This window comes from Lemur catta, chromosome 1, assembly GCF_020740605.2.
Source record: "Lemur catta isolate mLemCat1 chromosome 1, mLemCat1.pri, whole genome shotgun sequence".
Classification (NCBI taxonomy): domain Eukaryota; kingdom Metazoa; phylum Chordata; class Mammalia; order Primates; family Lemuridae; genus Lemur; species Lemur catta.
The window spans coordinates 42594126-42618900 of record NC_059128.1 but is presented as its reverse complement, the minus strand read 5'-3'; the positions used below and the strand labels follow the sequence as shown (position 1 = coordinate 42618900).

At 39.9% G+C, this 24775-nt stretch overlaps 1 protein-coding gene across 3 annotated transcripts in view; it reads right to left on the bottom strand.

Moving 5' to 3' along the window:
• Positions 1-20229: 20229 nt before the first annotated feature.
• Positions 20230-24775, bottom strand: part of DDHD1 (DDHD domain containing 1) — an 83347-nt gene continuing 78801 nt past the window's right edge. For 2 of the 3 annotated variants that reach the window (XM_045566990.1, XM_045566986.1), the window contains one exon: positions 20230-22944. In XM_045566990.1, coding sequence (XP_045422946.1) covers positions 22763-22944 — 182 coding nt within the window. In that variant the 3' untranslated portion in view covers positions 20230-22762. The remainder of the gene's footprint in view (positions 22945-24775) is intronic. The other variant, XR_006738867.1, reaches the window with a different exon arrangement.

Below are 24775 nucleotides of genomic sequence, written 5' to 3'. Positions count from 1 at the left end.
TGCAGTCCTGGTTAAGATATTTGGGCTCTGCTTCTCTAAGATTTTGTTAAATATCTTGTACCAGTTTTATTTCACCCAGTTGGAGATTATATCCTATTCTTATGGTTGGGTGGTGTGGTCTGGGAGAACAAATACTCTTGACTTTAGGATGACTTAATGAAGAAGTTAAGGACATGCCACCTCAAAATATGCTGCTTTGACATGTTGATTATTTTGAGCTGAAGGCACTTGAGAAACAGCAGATGCAGAAAGGGCTCTCTGACCTGTGCTTTTCTACCTGAGAACCGGCCACCAAATTTCCTACGAGAAAGGAGCCCTCCCTGTAAGGAAGAGAAGAGCATCCTTCACACCAGACACCGGGAATCAACACTGACTGACACGGATCTGTACAAACGTACTAAAATGAGCCTCATCTTCCGCTGGTTTTATCCCCCTTCCCATGTATCTCCTAGTCACTTCCCCACAATTTACTGCTCGTAGCCCAAATCCCTTTGTCTTGTCCTCTCCTCACAAATTTACCATTGCTCTGACTAGCAGGTATACAAGCCTTCTGCTCTGCTCCTTTCTTTGGGCTTTTGCTCTCTTGTGAAGGCCCCCAAGTGCATGTAAAAATTTAATACGTGTGTGCTTTTCTCCTGTTAATCTGTCTCATGTCACTTTAATTCTTAGGCCTACCTGGAGAGCCTAAGAGGGTGGAGAACTTTTCCCTCCCCAACATGCTGGGAATGAGGAGGGAATTTCTCCGTTTGCTTCAGGGCTGCTGCGGCTGAGAGACCTGGGTCCTCTGACAAAAGCCAGCAGAAGGTGAAAGTTCTTACTGCTTCCTTTTCCTAGATCGTGGCCTGCAGGGTCTGGTTGAAGGGAGAGAGCAAAGAGCTGCTTCCGTCTTTTCCCTTTCTAAATTTAAATAAGCAGGAAAGAACCTTTGTGTGAAGTAGTCCTTTGGGTGTTTCAACTTTGGCATTTTCTATTTCAAGTACTCTTACTTCCTATTTGATCCCTTTCCTCCCAGAGATGGTCATTGTTTTCTTTTTCTCTATCTATTGGGTTTTTGTTTTTTTTTTTTTAAACACAGAGTTTCACTCTGATGCCCAGGCTAGAGAGCAGTGGCATCACCATAGCTCACAGCAACCTCAAACTCCTGGGCTCAAGCGATCCTCCTGCCTCAGCCTCCTGAGAAGCTGGAACTACAGGCGTGTGCCACTGCACCCAGCTAATTTTTGTATTTTTTGTAGAGACGGGGTCTCACTGTTGTCCAGGCTGGTCTTGAACTCCTGGCCTCAAGTGATCCTTCTGCCAGGGCCTCCCAGAGTGCTGGGATTACAGGTGTGAGCCACCTTGCCCGGCCCCTTGTCTCTATCTTTTGTGTCATGGGTCATAAGGGGGAGAATCATAGAGTGGAACTCAGGAATAGATCTGTGAACTAAAATAAAATCTTAAGCCCCCCACCTGACTGAATGAACCCCCTCTTGACCAAGGAGACCCCAGAAATACCCCACAGCTGAGTTGCTGGCCATGAGAAGGACATTCAGATGCACCTTGTCATGCCCCCTTCCCTTCTTGGAGATATCCTTTGTAGCTCATTAACAGGCCCAAGGCTATACAAGACAAAGCTTAAACCACACCTGCAGTTCATCAATTTACTTACTACAGATCACCTGAGTCTGGGTATATGTCTGGTGGCATGTCTCTGATTAACAGACTTCCTTATCTTAACTCAAAACATTCCAAGCCTTAGACAAAGTTTTGTTTCTTTAACCAATCACAAATCAAAGAATCGTTAACCCCCCCCTCCATAACCTGTAATCTCCTGCTTGCAGATGTCCTGCCTTTCAGGCCAAACCAATGTACGCCTTCCATGTATTGATTTATGTCTTTGTGTGTAATTCTTGTCTCCCTAAAATGTATAAAATCAAACTGTAACCCAACCACGGCAAGACCGCTTGCTCAAGGCTTTTGGGGGTGTGGCTCTCTGGACCATGGTTGCGAATATTCAGCTCAGAATAAACTTCTTTAAATTACTTTATAGAGTTTGGTTTCTTTTCTGTTGACAGGTCCTACTGTCCTATTGTTGGAGCTGGCCTCACACACTGGTGAGTTCATGGTTCTCCCCAGACCTGTGTCTGTTTAGACAATGTGGGTCCCTGAGACAAAAACTAGATAAGAATCTTCTTTATTTTTTTTTTTTATGGAGATGGGGGCTTGTGTCAGGTGGCCAGCTCAATCAAGTTGGAAACCCCAGACAAGAGGTGACAAGCAGCATTCTCTCTGAGCATGCCAGCTTTCAGGGGTGTTTGTCTTCATAAGAAGTCTCAGTCCATAAGGGACCGTTGTGTCAACCTTCATTGTCTTATTAGTACTGGGAAAACCCCATCCTAGCATTGCCCACACGATGCCACAGATTAGTAGGTCTGTGGCTGGAGGCTTCTCATGTTTTGTAAGTGACCAGAGACGCTGTTTCCATAAACACTATTCTTACAGCCTGTGACAACAAATGTCTTTGCTTTCCTAGGCTATCTCTGGGAGTGAACTTCTTAGAGTCATGGGGCTGCATCTGCTGCACTCACTTTAGGGGTGCCTCTTGTGTCCATGGTGAAGATTTATTCTAAGCCTGGACAGTGACCTCCCAGTCTTTCCATGAAAAAGCTTGTTGGTTTGAGTTGCTGTTGGAATAAACACACCCTTGGAGATCCTATTTGTCAGTGGCCAGACAATGGATCCTTTGAATCGGAAAAACTTCTATATTTGAAAAAAATTTTAGAGTGCTTTCATCCAAAACAACTATCTTATTGATACCTATGGGAAGATCAAATTGTAAAGAGGACACAGAGAAGTGTAACAGTTGGCCTTAAGGACTTCCTTAGCAAGATTAAAGAACAGAAATCAGACTTAGAACAAAACTTAAAATCTACACCCACTACAAATCCTCCTTCTCCGCCCACCTATAGTGCCCTATACCCCCAGCTCCTTGTCCCTGACATTCCAGAAGATCTTTTGGATCTCTGAGCCCCTGGCTTAAATTCCCCTCCTCAAAACCCAGCCCCATCTCCTCAGCAAAATCCTTTAACTTCTAACACGTTTCCAATCTTCCCAGAAAATCCATTAAACCTTCAGCTGCCTGCTTTACCTTATTTTTCCCTGCAAACTTTACGGAGAGCATTCTGGCCCGATCTCCAGGCTGCAGGCATACAGGTTACTTGTGCAAATGCTGACAGCTAGGAAATAAATCTGGCACAGGCTCCAGGGACACACTTTGCTGTACCTTACAGCTCCCACTGCTCGGGCTCTGTCATCAAACTCGGTCAACTCCAGACCTTCCTATGCAGTGAGTGCCCCCTGCCAATGTTATCCTGGATCCCCCACCACAGAGAATTCATGTCTCCAGGTCGCAGCAGATCTTTTAAATTACAAAACCCTTTTGTCCCCACTTTCAGAAAATTCTTAAATTGAGAGGAGATAGAGAGATTGCTGGCCATTCACAATCCTACCCATAGAGACCTCAACTGGCCACCGATGATTATACTGTAGTTATTAGGCAGGCCAAATGGCCTCTGGGGGGAAATTCAGTCCCCCAGAGAAAACAGGTGGCCATAACTTCTCCTAGACCCTCCTGCAAATGACCAGGAAATGGCTCAGATGGAGGCCAACAGGCGTGATAACGGAGGCCTGCCCTGTAAGGTGAATTGGCCTAAGGTTGAATGATGCTCTTGGAAGGAAGGAGAACCTGCTAAGGCTTTTCTGGAATGCTTTATACAAACTTTTAAAAGGCACATTGTGTGAAACCATGAGGCCCAGAGCATAGAAATCTTTTACTTTTTGCCTTGCTTGGAAATCTCCCTGATATAAAGAAGCAAATCCAAAATAGTGTGGTTGGCTGGGTGAGTCAGTCTCCGAGTGTTGTTATAGAAGCAGCTATGCAATTCTTTGAAAATAGCTTGCAGAAAATAAGAGGAAAAAGGAATTCAAATCAACAGCTCTTGCCTTCCACGTTGAGTATTTACAGAAACAAATGTCTGACTCTAACAGAAACTCAAAGTCCTCGTACTTTTTTCATCAACCACAGAGCCTTCCCTGTTTGCAGATACTATCAGAAGCCAGGACACTGGAGAAACAATGGTCCTGTACTTCAAAGAAAGGAAAGATTAAAAAGCACACTCCCCATACCCCCTATCCTCAAAAGTTTCAGTTTTGTTCCCTTCTGTGGGACAATACTCTATTAATTGAAGGGGTCAGTTGATCCTCAGTCACACCCCAGAACCCACCATTAAACTTAAAGTAGAGGATTGGGAACTGGATTTCTTAACTGACATTGGTTTGACTTTCAATACCACCACTCAGATGATTAATTCCTCCTGTCACCTCTGATTCTATTCCAGTTGTCAGTCTCTGGGTAACCTTTTGCACTGCCCATATCTTAGACCACCTCAATATACTGAGGCCTTCTTAACACCCACTATACCTTTCTCATTTCTGACTCCTCATCAGCAAATCTTTTCAGAAGATATTTTTAATGTAAGTTTAATGCAAGCATATAATGTAGTGAGAAAGGTGTTTTTATTTCCCTGCCCTCAGAACAAACATGAAACTTCCCATTTTCTGTAATGGAAACCTGTCTCGAGTTAAAATCCTCTAAAGAGGATGCAATCCTAATAGATGTCCCTGCTAGTCTCTGGGCCTTACATGCAAATGAGGTTGGAATGCTAGTAAGTGCAGGGTCTGTGCACATTGCCTGGCAAAAGAGCAAACTTTTCCCATCAGCAGCCCAGTACCCTCTCTCATGAGATGCAGTGTGGGTAGTCCAATGCATTGTAGCCTCTCTTTTACAGCAAGGGGTTCTTGTCTTTACTTCCTCACTCTGTAACACCTTGGTCTTGACACTAAAGAAAGAAAGGAAATTTGATTCAGATGGGAATCACTTCTATGGATCTGTACAAGATCTGAGGGCCATGAACTCCTCTGTAATTCCTGCCACTCCATGGTCCCGGATCCAGCCACCACTCTTACGTCAATTCCTGCTGACACAGCCTGGTTTACAGTGATTGACCTATGCTTAGCTTTCTTTTCGATTCCATTGCACCCTGACTTGAAGTTTCTCTTTGCATTTTTAAAGGAAGGCAACACAGACTCACAGGACTCACATACCTTAGGGATATTGTGAGTCTCTCTCAGTATTTTCCCAAGTCTGTAAAGCCCACTTAGACTCTGTAGCTTTCACCTAAGGCTCCACCTTTGTAAACCAAACAGGTGCTCTTATAAACTGCTGCATTCACCTAAAAACTCTAGCTGAATGAGGCCATAAAGCTTTCCTATCTAAACGTCAGTGGGTACAAATAACTGTTACCTTCTAAGGATGGGCGATATCTCCAGGCATTCAGAAACTCACCCCTAAATGCCTTGAGTCAAGTTTATCCATCCCTCTCCCCCAAATGAAAAAACAGCTGCATACATTTCTAGGGGCAGCTGGTTATTGTCACCAACGGATTTCTAATTTTGTTGTCCTTGCTAACCCTCGTTATGCCTTCCTCCCCAGATGCTAGCTCAGAGCCTATTCTTTGACCCTCAGTGGCATTAATCTCCTTTGAAGCCTTAAAATTCGCATTGTCCATTCTCTTGGCTTACCTAACTTTGACAACCGTTTCACCTATATTGCTGTGAAAATAATGGGATTGCTTCAGATATTCTAGGACAAACTTTTGCATCTCAGATATGTCCTGTAGCATATTTTCACTCAATTGGACCTTGTGGCAGCAGGCATGCCCTCGTGTCTGTGTGCAGTAGCCACAGTTGCCACCCTAATTGACAAAGACTCCTCCATTCACTTCTGTGTTCCCTGTGCTATGTCTGCTCTCTTTTAAGACACAGAGCATCTTTACATGATGACATATCATCTGCCAACAGGCCCTCCCTGTTACCCAACCCCTCCATCATCTGACATCATCGCAACACTTTATATCCGGCTACTCTACTACCTCCTCCTGATGATGGAGAGCCTCCATGCATTTCACCATGCCTGGCCAATAGACAGACTAACAGGGGAAAAGGCATTTATTTTATTAATGTTAATATTTTTATGTGCATGAGAGCTTCACAAAAAAGAAGTGAAAACCCAAAGAAGCAGTTAGACTTAGAAGCTTATAGACCATTCTAACAAAGGGTGGTACATTGTGAAGTGACTAGACAAAAGAAAGGGGGTTTGGGCTTCCAGGGATGGTACATGGTGAAAAGTGACTAAGAAATTTATGGGGGAACTAACAGAAGATAAGGGTTTAGTAAGGTCCATGTTTGCAGATTTATCTTTGTGCTGACTTTTCATCTCTGGTGATAAGATTGCTCTCCTATTCTTGGTACAGGAAAGGGGGATACCTTTACAGGAGAAATTTATGTTACTTTTACAAAGGCAAAGTTATGCTCTGCTTTTAGGCAAAAAAAGATTTATTATTCAATAAAAAATGGCTGAGAGTTAACTGAGTGACCATCTAAAAAAATGAGGTCAGGCCAGGTATGGTGGCTCATGCCTATAATCCTAGCACTCCAGGAGGCCAAGGCAGGAGGATCACTTGAGGTCAGGAGTTTTAGACCAGCCTGAGCAAGAGTGAGACCCCATCTCTACTAAAAATAGAAAAAAAAAAATTAGCTGGATGTGGTGGTGTGTGCCTGTAGTCCCAGCTACTCAGGAGGCCGAGGCAGGAGGACTGCTTGAGCCAGGAGTCTAAGGTTGCTGTGAGCTAGGCTGATGCCATGGCACTCTAGCCTAGGCAACAAAGGCAACAAAAAAATTTATTTATTTTATCAAAATAAATAAATAAATAAATAAATAAATAAATAAAGTCATATCCCCCTACCTCACTCTTCATGTTGTGAAATTAAATAATTCAAACTTAAGTCTGTTGGAACTTTAAATTATTTTGAGCCTTGAGAGGAATGTGGCTATGTGGCCTGAGCCACACGGTATGTAGTTGCAACTTCTGCATCTTCAATAATAGATTAAATCTCTTCCTCATTCTTGTCCTGTAAATGATTAGGAAGGACCAAATGGCACCAGAGAGAAGACCCCTGGAGACCATTACCCCTCCTTACAGAATGTTAAAGCATTACTGAGCAAGCCATATAATAGTGAAGAAATAAAAGAAAAATTAAATACAAAAAAACCCCAACAAAATGAAAAACAGAATGTTAAAGCAATCTTCCCTGGAGCATAGCAAGCTGTAACCAATCGAATTGCTATAATGTATGTACTGACCTTGTATGGAAAGTGTTGCAACCCTGTTAAACATTTCTGTCTGCACCTATAGAAGTGAAATCTTAACTTCCCCACTTTGGAATGCTGACCCATTCTTTTGGAGTTTGTGTTTCCTGGTGGTCATCACCAAGCTGTGCACTCGAATAAGCCCTATATTTAAACATATTTTCTGAATCTCATTATGTAAAATTGACAGTACCAAAATAAATTTGAGACAAAGCAACAAAGATTTAAATGTAAACGAACTCATTCATAAAAGTACTAAACAAAAACATGGGAAGATTTTTACAAGTAAATTCTTAGGAAGTTCTTTGGGGAAGGAATTTAGGAAGTTCTCTGGAGGAAGCAAGTGTTTTAAAAAAGTCTCAGGAAAAATTGGAGGTCTTAAGAAGACTGATTTCCTAACCAAGAGTTGGAGACTGGGTTAAACTTCCGAAAGTTTATTCTTAGAGGAAGGAGTGGGAATTACAAACACTCCCTTGTGTCTTCTTCATGCTGTTGATATACAAATTTATTGCCTATTTCACAATCTCATGGTACAGGTCTTGAGTAAAGGAAGGTATAACCCAGTTGTCTGCTGATGTACCTTCTTTGAAATTCAAAGGAAATTAACTTGAGCTCTTATGTCCGTTCTCAGGGAACTCTGGGCAATTTATGCATTTTCTAGTTACCTCAGGATTTGGAGAATTAATTTTGTTTTTCTTTATTCATTTTGGAGATGGAGTCATGCTATGTTGCTCAGGCTGTACTTGATTGAATTCCTGGGCTCAAGCAATTCTCTTGCCTCAGCCTTCCAAGTAGCTGGGACTACAGGTGTGCACCACCACCTGGCTTTAATTTTATTTTTTGGCTGTTGTGCCTCCCTAAGTGCTGTTACTCTTCTGCATTGCTTTGTCCCAACTGAGGGCTCAGCCCTTTCCCCCTCCCTCATCTGCCCTCAAAACAACACTCTCACAAAGCATTTGTTTATGCAGCAAACTTTACTGAAGATTGCTTGGTTTCCCTTTCCCTTTTCACATCTTTTCTCTATTCACATCTCCCAATCTTGAACTTACCTACGCTCCAGGGTCCTCTATTCTTCAGTTCAGTTCTTTCTTTAAATGCAAAACTACTTTGAGTTTTCTTCTCCAGCCCAGCCTTGTCCTATCCCAGAACTCATTAGTGTATTTTGCAAAACAAGGGCTCATCTAAGAAATGTGAACTTTGAGCTGCAAGAAATGCAGGCAAAGGCTTTTCTTTTCAGCCTCTGTGTCTGAAGAAGGGAGTAGGTATTTCCCCGCTGGAAGGAATTAGTCTACTGTCCTTACAAGGCAGAAGTGGCTACAGTGAGTTTGGATCTTACGCAATTTGCTTGTTCTCAATTATAGAAAGGACCAGCTTTCACAGTGAGAAATAAAAATAAAGTCCTGAGCCCCCCAACCAACTGAATGGACCTCCTCTTGATCAAAGGGACCCCAGGGAAACCTTAAAAACTGAAATCCCAGCCATGACAGGATGGGGGTGGTCAGACTCACCTTATTATACCGCCTCCCACATTAACCTCCATTAGGCTTTCTTCCCTAAGGGTTAAACAGAAAGCGGCCCTTTGGAAAGACCTGCTGCCATCCCCGTTAGCGGTTTCCGCACAGCTGCCCGGCGTTCCTTCCTGGTAAGAGACCAGACCACAGAATGGTTCTGAGCAGCGTGTCGAGGACGGGCAGTGAGGATTTTCGTGTCCTCTGCTTCACCTTGTGACTCCACCCTCGGATCAACGCTAACCCATTTTTGAACATGTGTCCCATGAAGGGCATGAAGCTCAATTGCGCATGTGCGTGTTTCTCTTAATAAATATTCATGCCGGCTCCTGTAGCCTGTTAGGTACGTATAAGGGCCACCCTGCTCAGCGAAAGTCCCTGTTCCCTTTAGCCTGCCCTGGCAGAGCTTGCTCTCCCTGCCGAGGCCGTGCGTCCCGGCCTGCGACATGGCCAGCCTGCCGGCCGCGACTCTCCTGAGAAATCAAGCTCTCCTTTCCAAATGTACAAACCTCGTGATCCTTCGGTTGACAGTAGCTATCCGGGTTAGATTCCCCCCGGCCTAATTTCATTCAGCACACAAAGAAATAATTCAAAGGTAAAACAAAACAAAACAAACTCATTATGGAGTTCCAAGGTCTTGTGAGAAAGTGCTCCGTCTGAACGCTAGTGAGCATCAGTACTATTTCTAAAGTGTTTGGATTACTCAAAGGCTAGGGCTCACGGGCAAGTGTTATGATTTAAAACATTGTCTAGGTTGTTAGGTTGACATAAAGCCATGTCTGGGCCAACACTCCAGTTACTGAATTTCTTTCAGGGCACAGGGACAGATAGTTAAATCATCTTACTTTTAAAGGTTGTAATCCTTTATTCCTCTAATGTCTGAGTAAGGCATTTCTTTCCTAATTCCCACATTCTGCAACTCCCAATGTCTGCCTCTGGGATAATCATCACATTTGTAGTGCTCAGTACTCTCAAAAGAACAAGGAACATTTACATTCCTTGGTATTTAGACTGTAATATGTAAACTTATCAGAGATTATTCTTATATTATTTTATTTCTGCTATCAGTGTTGTTTTTTAAAAAAGAACAAAAGACACACTTTTGGATAGGTAACTCATGCATACAATTAAAAAGTCAAAAGGCACAAAAAACTATATATAGCTAAAAGTGAGTATACCTTCCACTCCTGTCCCTCAGTTACCTAATTCTCTTTTGCAGAGGAAACCACTAGGACTAATTTCTTGTTTATCTTTCAGAGGTATTTTCTACAACATCCTCTATCACCACCCCCATGGTATGCATCCTAAACACTCTACACTCCACATTCTATACACACTGTTGTGCATTCAGGTTTTCATTTAACCATATAACTTGAGGATCGTTCCACACCTGTCAGGACTGCCTTATTCTTAATTTTTTTAAGTCTTTTTAAGCTGCACATCATTACACTTTTATGGAGGTACCATTATTTATTTAATCTCAATTGCTGGACATTTACGTTGTTTTTAATCTTTTGCTGTCACCAACAATCCTGCATTTAATTATATGATATGTAGGTCATTCTGCAGGGGTGAGAATATTTGAAGGACAAATTTGTAGAAGAGGAATTGCTGCACTAAAGGCTATGGGCATTTTTGATTTTGATAGATATTGCCAAATTGCCCTCCAGAGAGGTTGTACCTATTAATGTTTCCATTAGCAAATGTTTGGGAGTAACCCTTTCCTTCTACCCTCACCAACAGAGCGTGTTATCAAGCTTTTTGAACTTTGTCAATGTTATAGGTGAAAAGTGGTATCTCATTGTACTTTTAATTTATTAATAGATTCTTACTGAATAATTTGAAATGTCATCTTTATCATACACTAAAATTGGCTATGTATTTGATATATTTCAGGCCTTTCATGTATTCCATTGGTCTCTCTTGTCTCTTCATATGCTATTACTATAGTGTGTTGATCATAGTGTCATTATATAACACTATGTTTCCTTTCTGCAAACAGGGAGTTTATGAATTGATTATGTAAGGCAAAGATCTTGAAAGAATGTTCTTTTGTGAATATTTTTGATTTTTGATATTGTAGCATATTAGCAGATTATTTAGGGATACTATTACTTTTTAAAGTTTATCATTGAAGCATATTGCTTTTTGTCCATCTTCCTGTGCTTATAACAATAACAATGATGCCTTAAGTAAAATGTTATCTTATTCTTTACAACAACCTTGGGAAACAGGAAGGGTAAATAGAAGATAGGGATTATCTCAAGATTATGTATGATAGAAAGTCCTAATCCAATTTTTTTTTTTTTTTGGAGACAGGCAGGGTCTTGCTCTGTTGCCGGGGCTAGAGTGCAGTGGCATCATCATAGCAAACTCCTGGGCTCAAGTGATCCTCCTGCTGAGGCCTCCTGAATAGCTGTGACTACAGGCACACGCCACCACACCTGGCTAATTTTTTAATTTTTTTGTAGAGACAGGGTCTCGTTATTGCCCAGGCTGGTCTCAAACTCCTGGCCTCAAGCAATCCTCCCACCTCGGCCTCCCAAAGTGCTAGGATTATAGGCATGAGCCACTGTGCCTGGCCCTAATCCAGTTTTATGTCTACTATTTGGTAATACCTTACCAGTAGATTTTTTTGCAAATTAAAAAACAAAACAAACTTTTCTACTAAGGGTTAAATTTTCCTTTTGCAAAAAGCTAGCAGTATGCAAGCACAATTCTGCAGTGTATTTCTTGTGTGATGATCTGTGGCCAAGCACTGTGGAATGTATTCCAATCATGGAGTAACAATCTCAAAAAGAATTTTGAAACCAGAATTGGCTTCAATGTTGTACAATGACACCCAAGATCTTGGCCTACTTCCCAGATTTTCCCTTTTTGGTTTTCTAGCAAGTTCGGTCATGCCTGGGAATTTGCTGAATATGGTACTTGGATCAGTGACTTCCTGAATGTGACACTGGGATCAATGGCATTTGTCTGCCCAAATGTTTTTGGACTATAATTTTTAGACCTATTGCAGTTGTAGTTAAGTTCTCGACTGAACTGGTGTTCAGGAAGCCTTGATACAAGGGTGCAAACAGAAAGAGGAGTTTGTGAACTGATTATGGAAGGCAAAGATCTTGAAAAAATGTTCTTTTGTGAATATTGACTTGCATACCTGGGCACACTGGTGTTCCAGCTGGAGGATCTTCAAGTCTTTAAATAAAGGTCTAATGGATTGAAACCTCCTTTGCTACCTCCCTTGACAAATGGCTACTCAGTAAAGGTCAGCCAAAACTTGATAAACTGAGCACCTCTTACCATCTCCCTAGTGCAGTTAACATGGAGAGCTGAGAAAGAGCCTGTGTTAGTTACTGAATTATTTGGGACACAAGTATGTGTTGACTTGAGTGTATTTTTGGATTATATTTCCAAAACAAATGATGTATTCATCATTTCATTTTAGTGAACACTTTTCTCCTTAGTGCCATGTGTAATTAAGAGGTGACTCACTTAAAAAGATGTGTGGTAGTATGATATAGATACCTAGGTAATGTCTGAGTTTTCTGCCACCACATACATGAGAAGAACATTCTTTAGCTCGTCCCTCTGCAACAAAAAGACTACTGTGTTCTAAAGGAGAATGTTATGCAAGAATCTAAACAGCATAGAGTTTACTGAATGCTCAGCCTGTTTCGTGACAATCAAAAAGTAGGACAAAGGCTAAGGCAAAAACTTGGGCAAGTTCTAAGCAATGAAGTTAAAGGCATATGGATGATGAAATATTTAATTGTCAAGGCAGAGACCAGGTTGTAAAATCTGTCTAGTAAAAGTATAAAGATGAGCTGTGAATGAGATAGCTGCTCAATTCAATGATCTCATTTGTTTGTTGAGCATTAAGAATGTTGCCAAAATTATGAAATTAGACCCCTCTGAACAGAGACTAGCAACGGTGTGATGGTGTCCTTTGTCACTTGCCTTTTATTCCCTCTTTAATGGCAACACCTTAGGCTATAAACTATTTGTATGTGAGAAATGAAAGAATGGTTAGGCAAAATGAGCAGCAAAAGGAAACTGTTACAATAAATTAAGCATATGGCATATATTGTTAAGAGAGCATTTTCAAGTCTAGGAAAATGACCTAACACAAATTTCACGATTCTCCCTATATTAATAGAATTTGTCTCAACCAAGTTATATGGGGACTATTTTTTACAAACAGACTGTGCTCCTGAATCTTAAAATTTGCCTTAAGTATTACTAAATGTTGTGGTTACAAGACTCAGCAAATCTCAGAATATAGAAATCTGACAAGTCTTTCAGAGAATATAAAGTATGATTTAAACTAAAGGGTATTCCAGTTCCTTTTGATAATAATTTTTTTTTAAATTTAAGATTTATGGACTTCTTAGGTAATCTCTGTACAGCTGAGAATCTGCGTGCCTTAGTTATACACACACACACACACACACACACACACACACATATATCTCAAATGATTCTAGAGAGCTCTTTCAAAGATTTCAGGGTCTGAATTCTGGAAGACTGCACAGTATTAATGCTTTCAGACTTCTTAAACCTAGGAATTATGGATTGACCATTCCTAGGACCACTTTATTGCTAGGCAAGAATATTTAGCTGTTGTATACACTGGAAAGAATAAATACAGGTAAGATTGTACTCACTGGGCAACTCACTTGTCAAGACACCAGCCATTCTGCTGAAAGCCCAGAAGGAGGCAAAGCAGGAAGTGACCGCCATTGCTTCTTCTTCCACGTCAAATATGTTTATCTCAATCCCACTTGCGAATGTCGTGGTTATTTTCACTAGCAATTGAGACCAGTAGCAGGGGAGTAGGCTAGAGTTTTGACAGAGTTACAATTCTCAGGCCTCTACATAAGTTTATGTGGAGTCTGGTTTCAAGGCCCAGCTAGAAGGTGTGCCCACACATTCCAACTGGAAAAAGCAGCAGAGCACAGGGTTAAGCATGACACACTGCAACTCCACCATCTCATAGCTGTGTGACTGTGGTCTGGTTACCTAACCTTTCTGTGCCTTGATTTCCTTGTGGAAAGATAAAGGCTAAAAGCAGTATTCACCTCATAGGGGTATTGTGCACATTAATTGAGGGAATATATCTCAAACACCTTGCTCGGTGCCAGGGAGAGAGCAAACCTTTGGCAAATGTTAACAGTGATCTTAATATAATAAAAGCCACTGGATTGGGAATTTAATAATTTTGGCAAGCTAGTAAGCTCCCACTCCACTATGTACGCAGCCCTATCCTTAAGTCTTTTTACAGTTGATAGAAGGAAAAATGAGAATTCTTTGAAATAGGTGGTGATAGCAAATGCTCAAAATTACAGATCTAGTTGAGAAAAATGCCCAAGGCTTTGATGTATCAGAAATGAGTGTTCTCCAATTTGGTGTCAGTATGAGGAGCCAGACTCAGTCCCCAAACAAGATACTCCAGTTGATCCCAGTGCCTAAGTAACTTTCTGCAGTCATCGCCAGCAGAGCTGTTTCTCTCCCAGACAGTCCTTCCACTTTACTGTGCTGTGGTGCTGTCCCTTCTCCGCGGAAGTCATCTTTAATACCTGTGACCAGTCAACAATCAGAGGCAAAAGTTTTGTGTAAGGAGTGACCTTGGGATGCATTCATGTACAGGGAGAAACTGGTGATCCTTAGCCTTTAAAACAGTTGCATTCCCAAAGTTAATAGCTATTTATTTTAAACTTGTTATACATTTCTTTACTTATAAACAAAGCACAACAACAAAATGTTAGTGTCCCTCACAAAAACAAACTAATTGACCAAAAATCATTTCCCATAAACCCCATGTTTTTCTCCTTTGCTTGTTTTCCCTCCTCTTATTCTTCTGTTGCAGAGTGAGTGAATTGTAAATTACTGTCTGATATAGAGAGAAAATAGTCTGCAGCTGGAAGGCATTGAGAAAACATTGGGAATCTGTCTTTTTTCTAACTGCAAATGCAGGGATTACTGACTTCAAATAAAAGCTCAATAAATGGAAAGAAAATAGAACATATTCCAGGGTGAGGGGACAGAAAATGCAAAGGTAGAGGGGGGTGAATATGCACTATTATGTCTAGGGACCAGCACATGGCAAGAAAGAAGCACTTGTTCTCTGCAGGAAACTGCTATTGAGTTGCCCTGGGGCACAAGTTGGGGAGTGCCTGTAATTCTATCTTGTTAGGCATTTCAGTTTGACACAGGTTAATACAACAATCAGGCTTTTTAAATAGTACACTCCAATTCTATTTTCAAGTTCATCCTGATCGATACTTCCTACCCTCCTGCACTACCCTGGAGAGCTATTAATTTTGTTTTGATTGTGGAAAAAGGAACGTCTCCTTTGTCTGAGCCTCTTGGTTCCAGGCAAGGTTTGCTTTTTCTCAAGGCTTCCCTCAATTTAGCAATTCCTATGAATTTTGGTCACATAATTTTCCATATAGGCAAGGATTTTTGTATTTTTAAGATTCATGGTTATTCTAGCACTTACAGCCTGGTACATAGTACCAGTCTAGATAAACTCAATAAATTTAAACATCTATGACCCACTGTGGAGGGTCCACTGATGATTAAAATATTCTCCCTACCTTTAAAGAGCTTATACAAACAAGTGGGAGACATGTAACCAAACCCCAAATCAAGGCAAAATGAAACTAGTGCAATTATTGAGGAATACATTATTAACGGGGGCTCACAGTAATTAATTTCAACTAGTGGATTGAGGAAAGGCTTTGTAAGACATTGTCCTCAAAGACAATTTCCATTAGGAATGCAGAGGTTATTTTTGGTTAAATGATTATGAATTTGAAATCTTTTGGATCCAAGAAACCAAGACCCATCTCATAATAATTTAAGGAAATAAAAGTACAACTGGGAAAGCTGGAGGTGGCACTTGCCTCAGTTCTCCAGAACTCTTGGCCCACTCATGTGTGTAGGCTTTCTTCTTTCCATGGCAGATGTACATTATTTACATCACATGAACAGATGGAATTTGGCTACAAGAGGCTCCATGTTCACATCACATCAGGTGCCAGTGGATTGTCTGACAGCCACAGAAGGGTATCTGAATTTCAGGGCCGGCAAATAAAATCCCATGGAAGGCTTTGCTCTGTCTAGTTTGGGTCATGTGCCTATCTCCCAGCTAGTCACTGCGGCTCATGGGGTGGGAAATAAGCTCTTACCTGAGTCCCGTACTCAACCTCTGGCCATGGTATAGACAGTGCCATGACTGAGCTGTTGTTGTTAACAGGGACTTACACAAAGCAAAAATAATTTTAACTAGGAGTGGGAAAGGCTTTAAGATTTATGGAATTGGCTAGGAGAGGACCCAAAAGGAGGGGAAATAGAATGTTGGGTAGACAAAAACAGGTAGCCACTACGGTAACTAAAATGCAAGCATTTTTAGAAAAATGGCATCTAGTTGCTGTAGAAAAAATATAGTTTGATTTCTAAAGACAGGCAGTGGAAGATCAAGCAGGAGAGTCAGATTGGGCTAGGTTGTGGGCAGCCTTGAATGATAGGGCTTCAGTTGAGGGAATGTTGTCATTAGACCTATGGAACTCTATCCCCCTTTTCTCAGTAACATTGTCTCTGGCTAACTTTTCTGAAATGTCTAAGCTGTCAGACTGTCATGACCATGTGCTAATCTCTTTTCTTCCCCACACCTTTTAATTCTCCAAACAGTCCACACACTTTCTCATCTTAATTCTACATGCACTCTCTATATCCTGGCCATTTACTTCTCAACCTAAGATCGATACCACCTCAGGGAATTACTTTTGCCCAGCACTGAAATTCCTGGACTGTTAAAAAACATCTAAAACTACTTATTAGTCACTTTGGCACCAAGGGTGGGGAATGGGAAGGTGAGTGGAACCGTAGTAGTTGGTCCCAATCTGCACAGGTTCTTGAGGATAGCCTGAAAACCTGAGAACTATGGTCATCTTCTGAACCCTGGACTGAGAAGTTGTGAATAGACCATCATTTATAAGATCAGAATGTGCCAATCTTTTCTTATATGTGTACTTTATCCTCTCCTGTGCTTGAGGGAGCTGTGGTCACCAATCTTCCTGGCAGAACAGGGTGTGGCAGCCATAGCTGATGAATAGATAAATTTTACTCTTTCAATTGTCATAAACTTTTTGGGAGGGTTACCACAAACTATAGGATCAGGAGGATTAGTTCTTAAGAATGGTTAGAACAGCCTAGTCTTTGAGGTTGTTCACTGTAGGGCACAACTACTTGTTCCTGGTGAGCAAGATATTGAATAGATCAATTCAGCTAGAGAAATGTAGTGCAATCCTGGAGAAAACACATTTGCCTCTCACTTCTCTGAAATTATTAAATGTGCATCCACCAGTTCCAGGTGAGAAAAATCAGGACTGGACAATGCTAGAATAAAAGTTTCGAGTTTTCTGTCATCCAAACTGATCACTGCTGAGATAAAACAGGACTAAAGCATGCTTCAGTGAAACTGAAGATTCTGAGAAAATTAACCTGCCTTGGCTATTGAAAATGAGACGTAATAAAGAAAAGGAAAAAGAAAAAGGCTGCCTTCTGAAGGTTGTTACTGTGGTCACTGACAGCATTAGTACTGTTAGGGACAGTGAATATAAGAGGAGTTCACAGGCGCTGAAAGAAAGGAAACAGATTAAGGGTCTCAGGAGAGGCATGGTGCTAGTTGCTTCTGAGACATTTACCTATGAGCAAAAAGCAAAAAACTCTCCAGACTCTCACTGGCAGAGTTTAGGTTTATTATGACAGCCTTGGAACCAAAAAATGGGTTATACTTTTCAAGTATCACAGGGAACCAAATATTTTTAGAGATCAAGCAGAGACGGTAGTGGGTGTAGTCAAGGGAAGGAATAAGTGATGCTCCTAGATGCTAGATGTCTTCCAGCAGAAAGCACTGAAGGTGAAGTATTAACATACTTGTTTTTCATCTGACTCCAACAGAAGACCAGATGTAATCTCCCTAAAGAACACTTCCCAACATATCCTGACAACTGTAGGGTGGGGAGGAAGCAAGTTGCACCCTGTAATGCATAAATGAAAAACCATAAGGTTACAGACAATGCTAAGCATGCACCCGCCCCTATTCAAACACAAAGGCGTAGGAAAAGTTCATGCTAACGATCTGCCAAGGGACTATTTTGGGGGAAAACACACATACACACCTGTGCGTGCACACACACACACACAAACACACAAAACAACAGTAAACTCTTCTAGTCTCCAAAATGTACAGTACTTAAAATTTTAAATTTCTATGAGTTAACCTATGTTGAAACAGTTTCAGAAGTGACGAATTTGTCATGAATTGAGAAAAAGCCAACATATAAACACTACGGAAAGGAATGTTAAACATTATTTAACACCATGCAACTTGTTTCCTTACTAAGTTTGCATTTGTCATCAGAATAAAAAATAAAAATATTTCCTGGATATTTTCTTAATTTTTTCTTTTTTTTCCTTTGCATGATCATAGCTCACCGAAGCCTCAAACTCCTGGGCTCAAGCGATCCTCCTGCCTCAGCCTCCCAAGTAGCTGGGACTATAGGCATGCATCACCACACCTGGCTTTAATTTTCTTTTTGTTGTTTTGCATTTCTTTTTCTTTTTTCCTGGGTATTTTGAATCTGAGACATGAAAGGAAGTCTGTCGAGGCCTGCTATGGCGTTCTTTCATGAGGGCCTGGAGAACAAGGAACAACTGGGAAACTCAAGCCTATAGACATTTGTCAACAGCTTGCTGTAAAGCATCTGGTTACACAAAAGGGGTGTGTGTGCGCAGGCGAGGTGGGGGGACAAAAACCAAGAGAGAAGTTTCTGCCCTTTAGAAGGAGTTCATTATCTCTTAGGGGAAACTGAGTTTGGTATAAGACATAGTTGGGATCAGTGGACTAGGTTCTAATTCTGACTATGGCATTGGTTGGCCATGTGATCGTACAGGGTGAAAGTGGTCACTTCTAAAATGAAGCAATCACATGAGGGGGTGAAACTCTGTACAATGAAGGGATTAAATGATAGCATTTCTCTATGTATATTCCAAATTAAAAAATGGTTAAATAAATTTGGAACCCCTGTGCAGCACCAGATACATTCACAATGCATTTAGTGTAGCAAAAGCTCCCAAAGCCCTGCTGTAAAGGAACCTTTTAAATCTGGAATCTCCCCAACTTGTTTTCTGACACAACACCTGTTAACATTTGCAGAACATGCTTTAGGAAAGAAAGATCTTTCCACACCTTCCAGCTTTAAAATTCTACCGTAATATTTTTCCTTACAGACTGCCCCACCTCCCTCCTTTGTCACTTACATGATACTAGTCTAGGGTTGGACTAGACCCCTAAAATATGTACAAACCCTGAAATTTTAGGGTTCTTTGAAAATTATCACAAACATCTACTGACGACTGAAACAGCTGTCACCATCTCAGCACTAACGTTCACTAACGAGACCTTCGAGAGGAGATTCACGTGTTTCAAATTCAGAGAACCATCAGATTTCTGGCAGAGGCTTGAAGTGCAGGGATGACGGCAGAATACAGGTAAGAGAAAACACTTGAGAATAACGACAGAGCTCAACTCCTCAACACTCGTTTAGTAAAATTCTAGTTTCTTTTTCCTGCATATGATTGCTACATTCTCTTTTTTGCTCTGCTGTGACCTTTAACATCTCATGTTTCTTCTTTAGCCCCATTTCCATAACAACGAAAGATTATCCAAAACCAGTTTTAACACATACACTTAGTTTTCTTAATTGTCCAAATGCCTTACTCATTCGTAACTGAGAAGACAGAAATATCAATCAGTTGGATCAAAATTACTTGTCTTCTCCTACTACAGACCTTACAGTACAATCTCTCGGCTTGGTTTGACTCAATGTAAGGGGTGCAGGTACTCTTGTTGGAACAAATAGTGGCACTAGCTTTGATACTGCACTAACCAGTTCACTTCCATTTACTCTTTGGGCGACGCAAAGCTGGGATATGGTATGTTAAATGCCTTATATATTAGGATGCTTCAGCTCCCAATAAGGAAAAGAAAAAGAGACTGAGGATGAATGTTTATAGGTCTCTGTCTGAGACCTTCAGTGTGAGCATTCAGTATGAAGCATGTTCAGTGTGAGCATTTAACAAAGCTAACAGATGCTGTTTAATAGCAAGAAGTAAAACATAAGATTCCTAAGGCTTGCTTCACATAATAAAAGAGTAGTTATTGGAAAACCCAGTATATTTTGTAATCATGTTTTAAAATACAGTAACATTTACTATGAGCAAAATTACTGCTGAAAATAAAGTTATGAACTAACAAAAGGCCTTAGCAAGGCTAATTTTAAATTAAAAATAAAGCAAGATTTAATCCAAGAAATTCTCCTTAATTTTCAATAACTTGGGAACTTAACTGGATTAAAGCTGAATGATCTGATAAGTACCCAGGAGAATCATAATAGCATGTACACAAAATAGAGAATAAAATTTTAATGGTATCAAAAACAAAACTTTTGGCCAATTTAGTACTTGCTGGAATAAAGTTGCAAAATGTTACTCAGTAACTGACTTAGCTTCTAAATCAAGCCAGAATTACACATACTCTGTATATTAATGAGTATATACAAGTACATCCCATGATAACATGCAGAGACATAGAAACAAGGATACTATAAAACCAAAATCACCATCTCTACTGATGAAATAATGAATTAAAAACAAAATACCTGTCCAGTAGTCCAGAACATCTTATTTTGAAAAGGGGTTTGAATATTGTTCTTTCCAAGAATTCAAATCAACTCAAAGTAGTTAAGTTTGACTTTGTTTTCTCAATATTTGGAAATAAAAAAGGGAAGCAATTTCTTATGGCTACGGGAACATATTTTTCTTTTTCCTCAATGATAGCAAATTAAAAAGTTTGACATGAATTTCACTCTTCTCAGGTAAAAAGGGCTCTTCACAATCCAGTGGTTAAGAATGAATCCCTTAAAGTTCTTACGTTATTTGAGCGTCACACCACCTACAGCAACATGTGCTCAAGTACCTTTAATGATATAGTCATATAACATGAGTTTAAATTTCCTGAGAACTAAATCAGACCTACAAAATAAACAGGCTATGAAAATGACCTGAGTTCATAGGAATCTCTAAATTCAAGAGATTGCTTCAGCTTTGCTGAGATTGCATCAAAAGCCTTTTATAGCAAGGGTTTCTTAGTGAGTCATATACTTGGTCATGGAGTCTTGGGATTTTTTTAAAACACTAAAAAGAAGTGCTTTATGTTGTGCAAATTCAAGGAGGCCAAAATAGCCAACAGTACTAATGGTGCTCAGTAAAACCTACAAGTAAGCCACTGACCCCACTATCTTACAAAGAAAGGAGTAGGTGAGATACACAACTGGCCAATTTTGCTTCCAGTTTGACAGTAATTACTGGGAAGCTAAGAAATTCCTTGCAGGATAAGCAAAGACAGCACCTTAAGTGGAGCCTAGTGGAAACCACTCAGAAGTGAGGGCTGGGTGTGGCAGAGATGGCTACTGATCACCTCTACGTAACTCTTGCTTTGTGTGTGCAAATCCAAGAATGTAGAAGTCAAGCAGCAGGGTAACATACTGGCTTCATGGTCATTTTTCCAAATTATGAATTGCAACTTCTGTTATTATTGTTTGCAAAGTACTAGGAGGTCATATGTGAATAAATTCACTGAAAAGCATATAAAAGAGTAGTTTGGATTCAATCCAAGCTTTTCTGATTTGCGATGTAATCTAATGCAAGGCACTTTAAATGCTTTGGTGCCTTGTGCATTAACATGTAACATGAGAATAACACTAATTTACTTACCTCAAGGAGCTACTACATAGATTATTGAATGTATCCCTCTTATACTTTGAGCCCCTCAGATGAAAAGCACTGTGGAAACAATTCCAGCTGAAGAAAACCCTTCCAGTGCCTCAGAATCTGGACTTATTGTGCCTTCAATCTCAATGGTTTTTCAAGCACTTTAAAAATAAAATTTGTTAGTGGCATTCCATCCCTTCATATATGTTAATTGTTTGGCACACAAATGTTTATACATTTAAAATAGTTGTCATACTCCCTATTCTAAAGACATTTAGTAATTTTCTAATAAAGTTAATGAAATGTACCCATTATGGAGTACTCTGTGTCAAGTTTAGAAAAACTTTAGTTTTCTCTGAGGTACATGTGACAATAAAAACTTCATTAAGAAAATTGAACTAGCGTTATTTGTGTGAAACCTCAAGTTTTTAATGAAAAAAAAAATACTGCAAGTATGCCACAGTGTGTATATATTCATCTGAAGAGTACAAAGATGGAGTTCTGAGAAAAAAGGGTTGTAACAGTATAGAAAATAAATGTGGTTCTTAAATTATAATATTAAAAATGTAATGTTTCATACACTGAAATAAAGCAATTAGTCAGAGGCAATAAATTATAAATACAGTAGTTCAAATATTGTTTCTTCTTCAGCATTAGTTTTTCTAAACAAGTTAAATTCAAAACATTTTAAATCTGTTCTATTCTTTCAAAAGGATGTGGATATGGAAGCTTTTATAGAAATCTAGAACAATGATACCACCTTGTGATCTTTACATAGAATATACTGGACCTAGTTCATTTTCAATTTATAACATATTTTGGTTAATACATTAGATTCAACTCATTAACATGTTTTTATATTTGGGAGAAATTAGATCGTGATTTACAGCCTTTACATGCAGTTCACCTAAACTTTCCTTACTTCCAGGCTTGCTTGACTCTCTGCAGGGGGCTATCAGATTCATAATCAAAATGAATGGAAACTGTAAATAACTTCTTTAGGACTGAAAACATGTTTTTTTAAAAAAATAAAATAAAGTGCTTTTAAATTCAAAATATTTCTTACCCCAAACAAAAGTGAAACATACTTAACCCCAAAATCTCTGTAACTTGACACACATTTTTAACAGAAAAAAAAATCAGTTTTGGGCCATTAATGTCTGTCATGAGTTCAGATTGGATCTAAATTGGGTTTTGCATCATTATCGTGCTCATGTTTGTACATGAAGGTTAAAAGAAAGAGGGCAACATCCAAGGATGACCAGTAGGCAGTGTGCGACGTGACAGCTGACCAATAGCGGCTCTCCACGAGGCCTTCTCTGAGTTCAAAATCAATCCTGTGATCCAACTCCACTAAAAAGAAAAGAAGTTAAACAAATGAATATAGATTACAATAAGACATGTTCTATATAGACTCATTAGCGTTGAGAGTAAAAATTTAGCTAGTAGAAGTGATTCTCTAATCGTCTTTTTTTTAAAGTAACTTCCCACTATCTTAACAGAAAAACACTCAAAAGAGCCTCAGTAGCTCAGGATTCTATTTGGTTCCTCTCCTTTGTATGCTGAAGTCAATATGGAATAATAAAGGAAGAAAACAAAAGTTCATTTGGTATCATAGAGTATTTTTGGAGTAAAACAAACTGGGCTCAAAACCTGGCATTATCACTCAATCTTTGTGTCTAATCTGTAAAATAAGGAAAACATCCCTCTCGAAGAATTATGGGCCAGGCTTGCGTGCAACAATGCCTGTGGGAGTGCAAGGGATCACTCAGTGGCTCCCAGACTAGGGAGGCGCCATGTATCAACTGGTCCTGTGGGGTATATGTAAGAAGATAACCATCTTTTTACAGTCCTAGAATGTTTTCTTCCTCACTAGGTTGAATGCCTCAAAGGCAACCCCCACAAACCCTAATCTCCTTCCAGTCAGCAGGGTCTAACATGCACCTGGGACACACAAGTGCTCATTAAAGTGTTTGTTCAACAAAAGAAGAACCTACTGGGTGGCTGGGAAAGTTAAACTGGGAGGAAGAGTGGTAATTCTTGGGAGGAAGGACTTTGCTTACAATAGTGCTGTCCTCAAACAATTTTGTGAATTCAATCAAGTCTTTTCTAAAACCCACAGAAAGTCTTGTAATACCTATTAGAGAAAAATCACCTTAAGAAATCAAGGCTCTAAGAGAATTTCAATAGACTCATTTAAAAAATCCTTAGAGATAAACACTTAAAGAATGACATTTTGATCTTCAGGAACGCCTTTAAAACCATCAATGAACTATACAGTACTTTGAAAGGCTTATCTTACAAACAAAACAAAGCCACCCAAATCACTACCACTCAGACACTTAAAGTCTGCTTTTTGTTCAGAGTACCAAAGGATGTTAATAGTAAAGTTGGCAAAAATTAAGGAGGTTAGAGAAAAAGTTGGCTTTTGCTTTACACTGGGAATTGGTAATCACACATAGGAAATTATAACACTCTAGGGAGAGATTTCGTATAAATGCTTAGTTAATGCTTATTTTAAATAGGTATTTTGTGACAATATCATTTGGTAATTTAAAAATGCTTATACAGTTGTTATTTTTCTATTCAATCATGCTTTTCTAACAAGGAATGTTTAGAAATCTCTACATTTTCAGAGAAGGTCTATACTTAAGAGGTATAAATACCAATTAGGATAAAAAATACTTGCAAAATACACTGACACAGGCTTTTTAGTAAGTTTTTTGTAGTTGCTTTTTTTTTTTTTTGAGACAGAGTCTCGCTCTGTTGTCTGGCTAGAGTGAGTGCCGTGGCGTCAGCCTAGCTCACAGCAACCTCAAACTCCTGGGCTCAAGCGATCCTACTGCCTCAGCCTCCCGTGTAGCTGGGACTACAGGCATGTGCCACCATGCCCGGCTAATTTTTCCTATATATATTTTTAGTTGGCCAGATAATTTCTTTCTATTTTTAGTAGAGACAGGGTCTCACTCTTGCTCAGGCTGGTCTCGAACTCCTGACCTCGAGCGATCCACCCGCCTCGGCTTCCCAGAGTGCTAGGATTACAGGCGTGAGCCACCGCACCTGGCCTGTAGTTGCTTTTTTTTTCATTTAAATTACAATAGGTTAATCCATAACAAATCAGAAATAGCTGAAATCCATGGGTGGACCTGTGAGGTAGTAATGTCCTGATCTTTTGTCTTTTGTA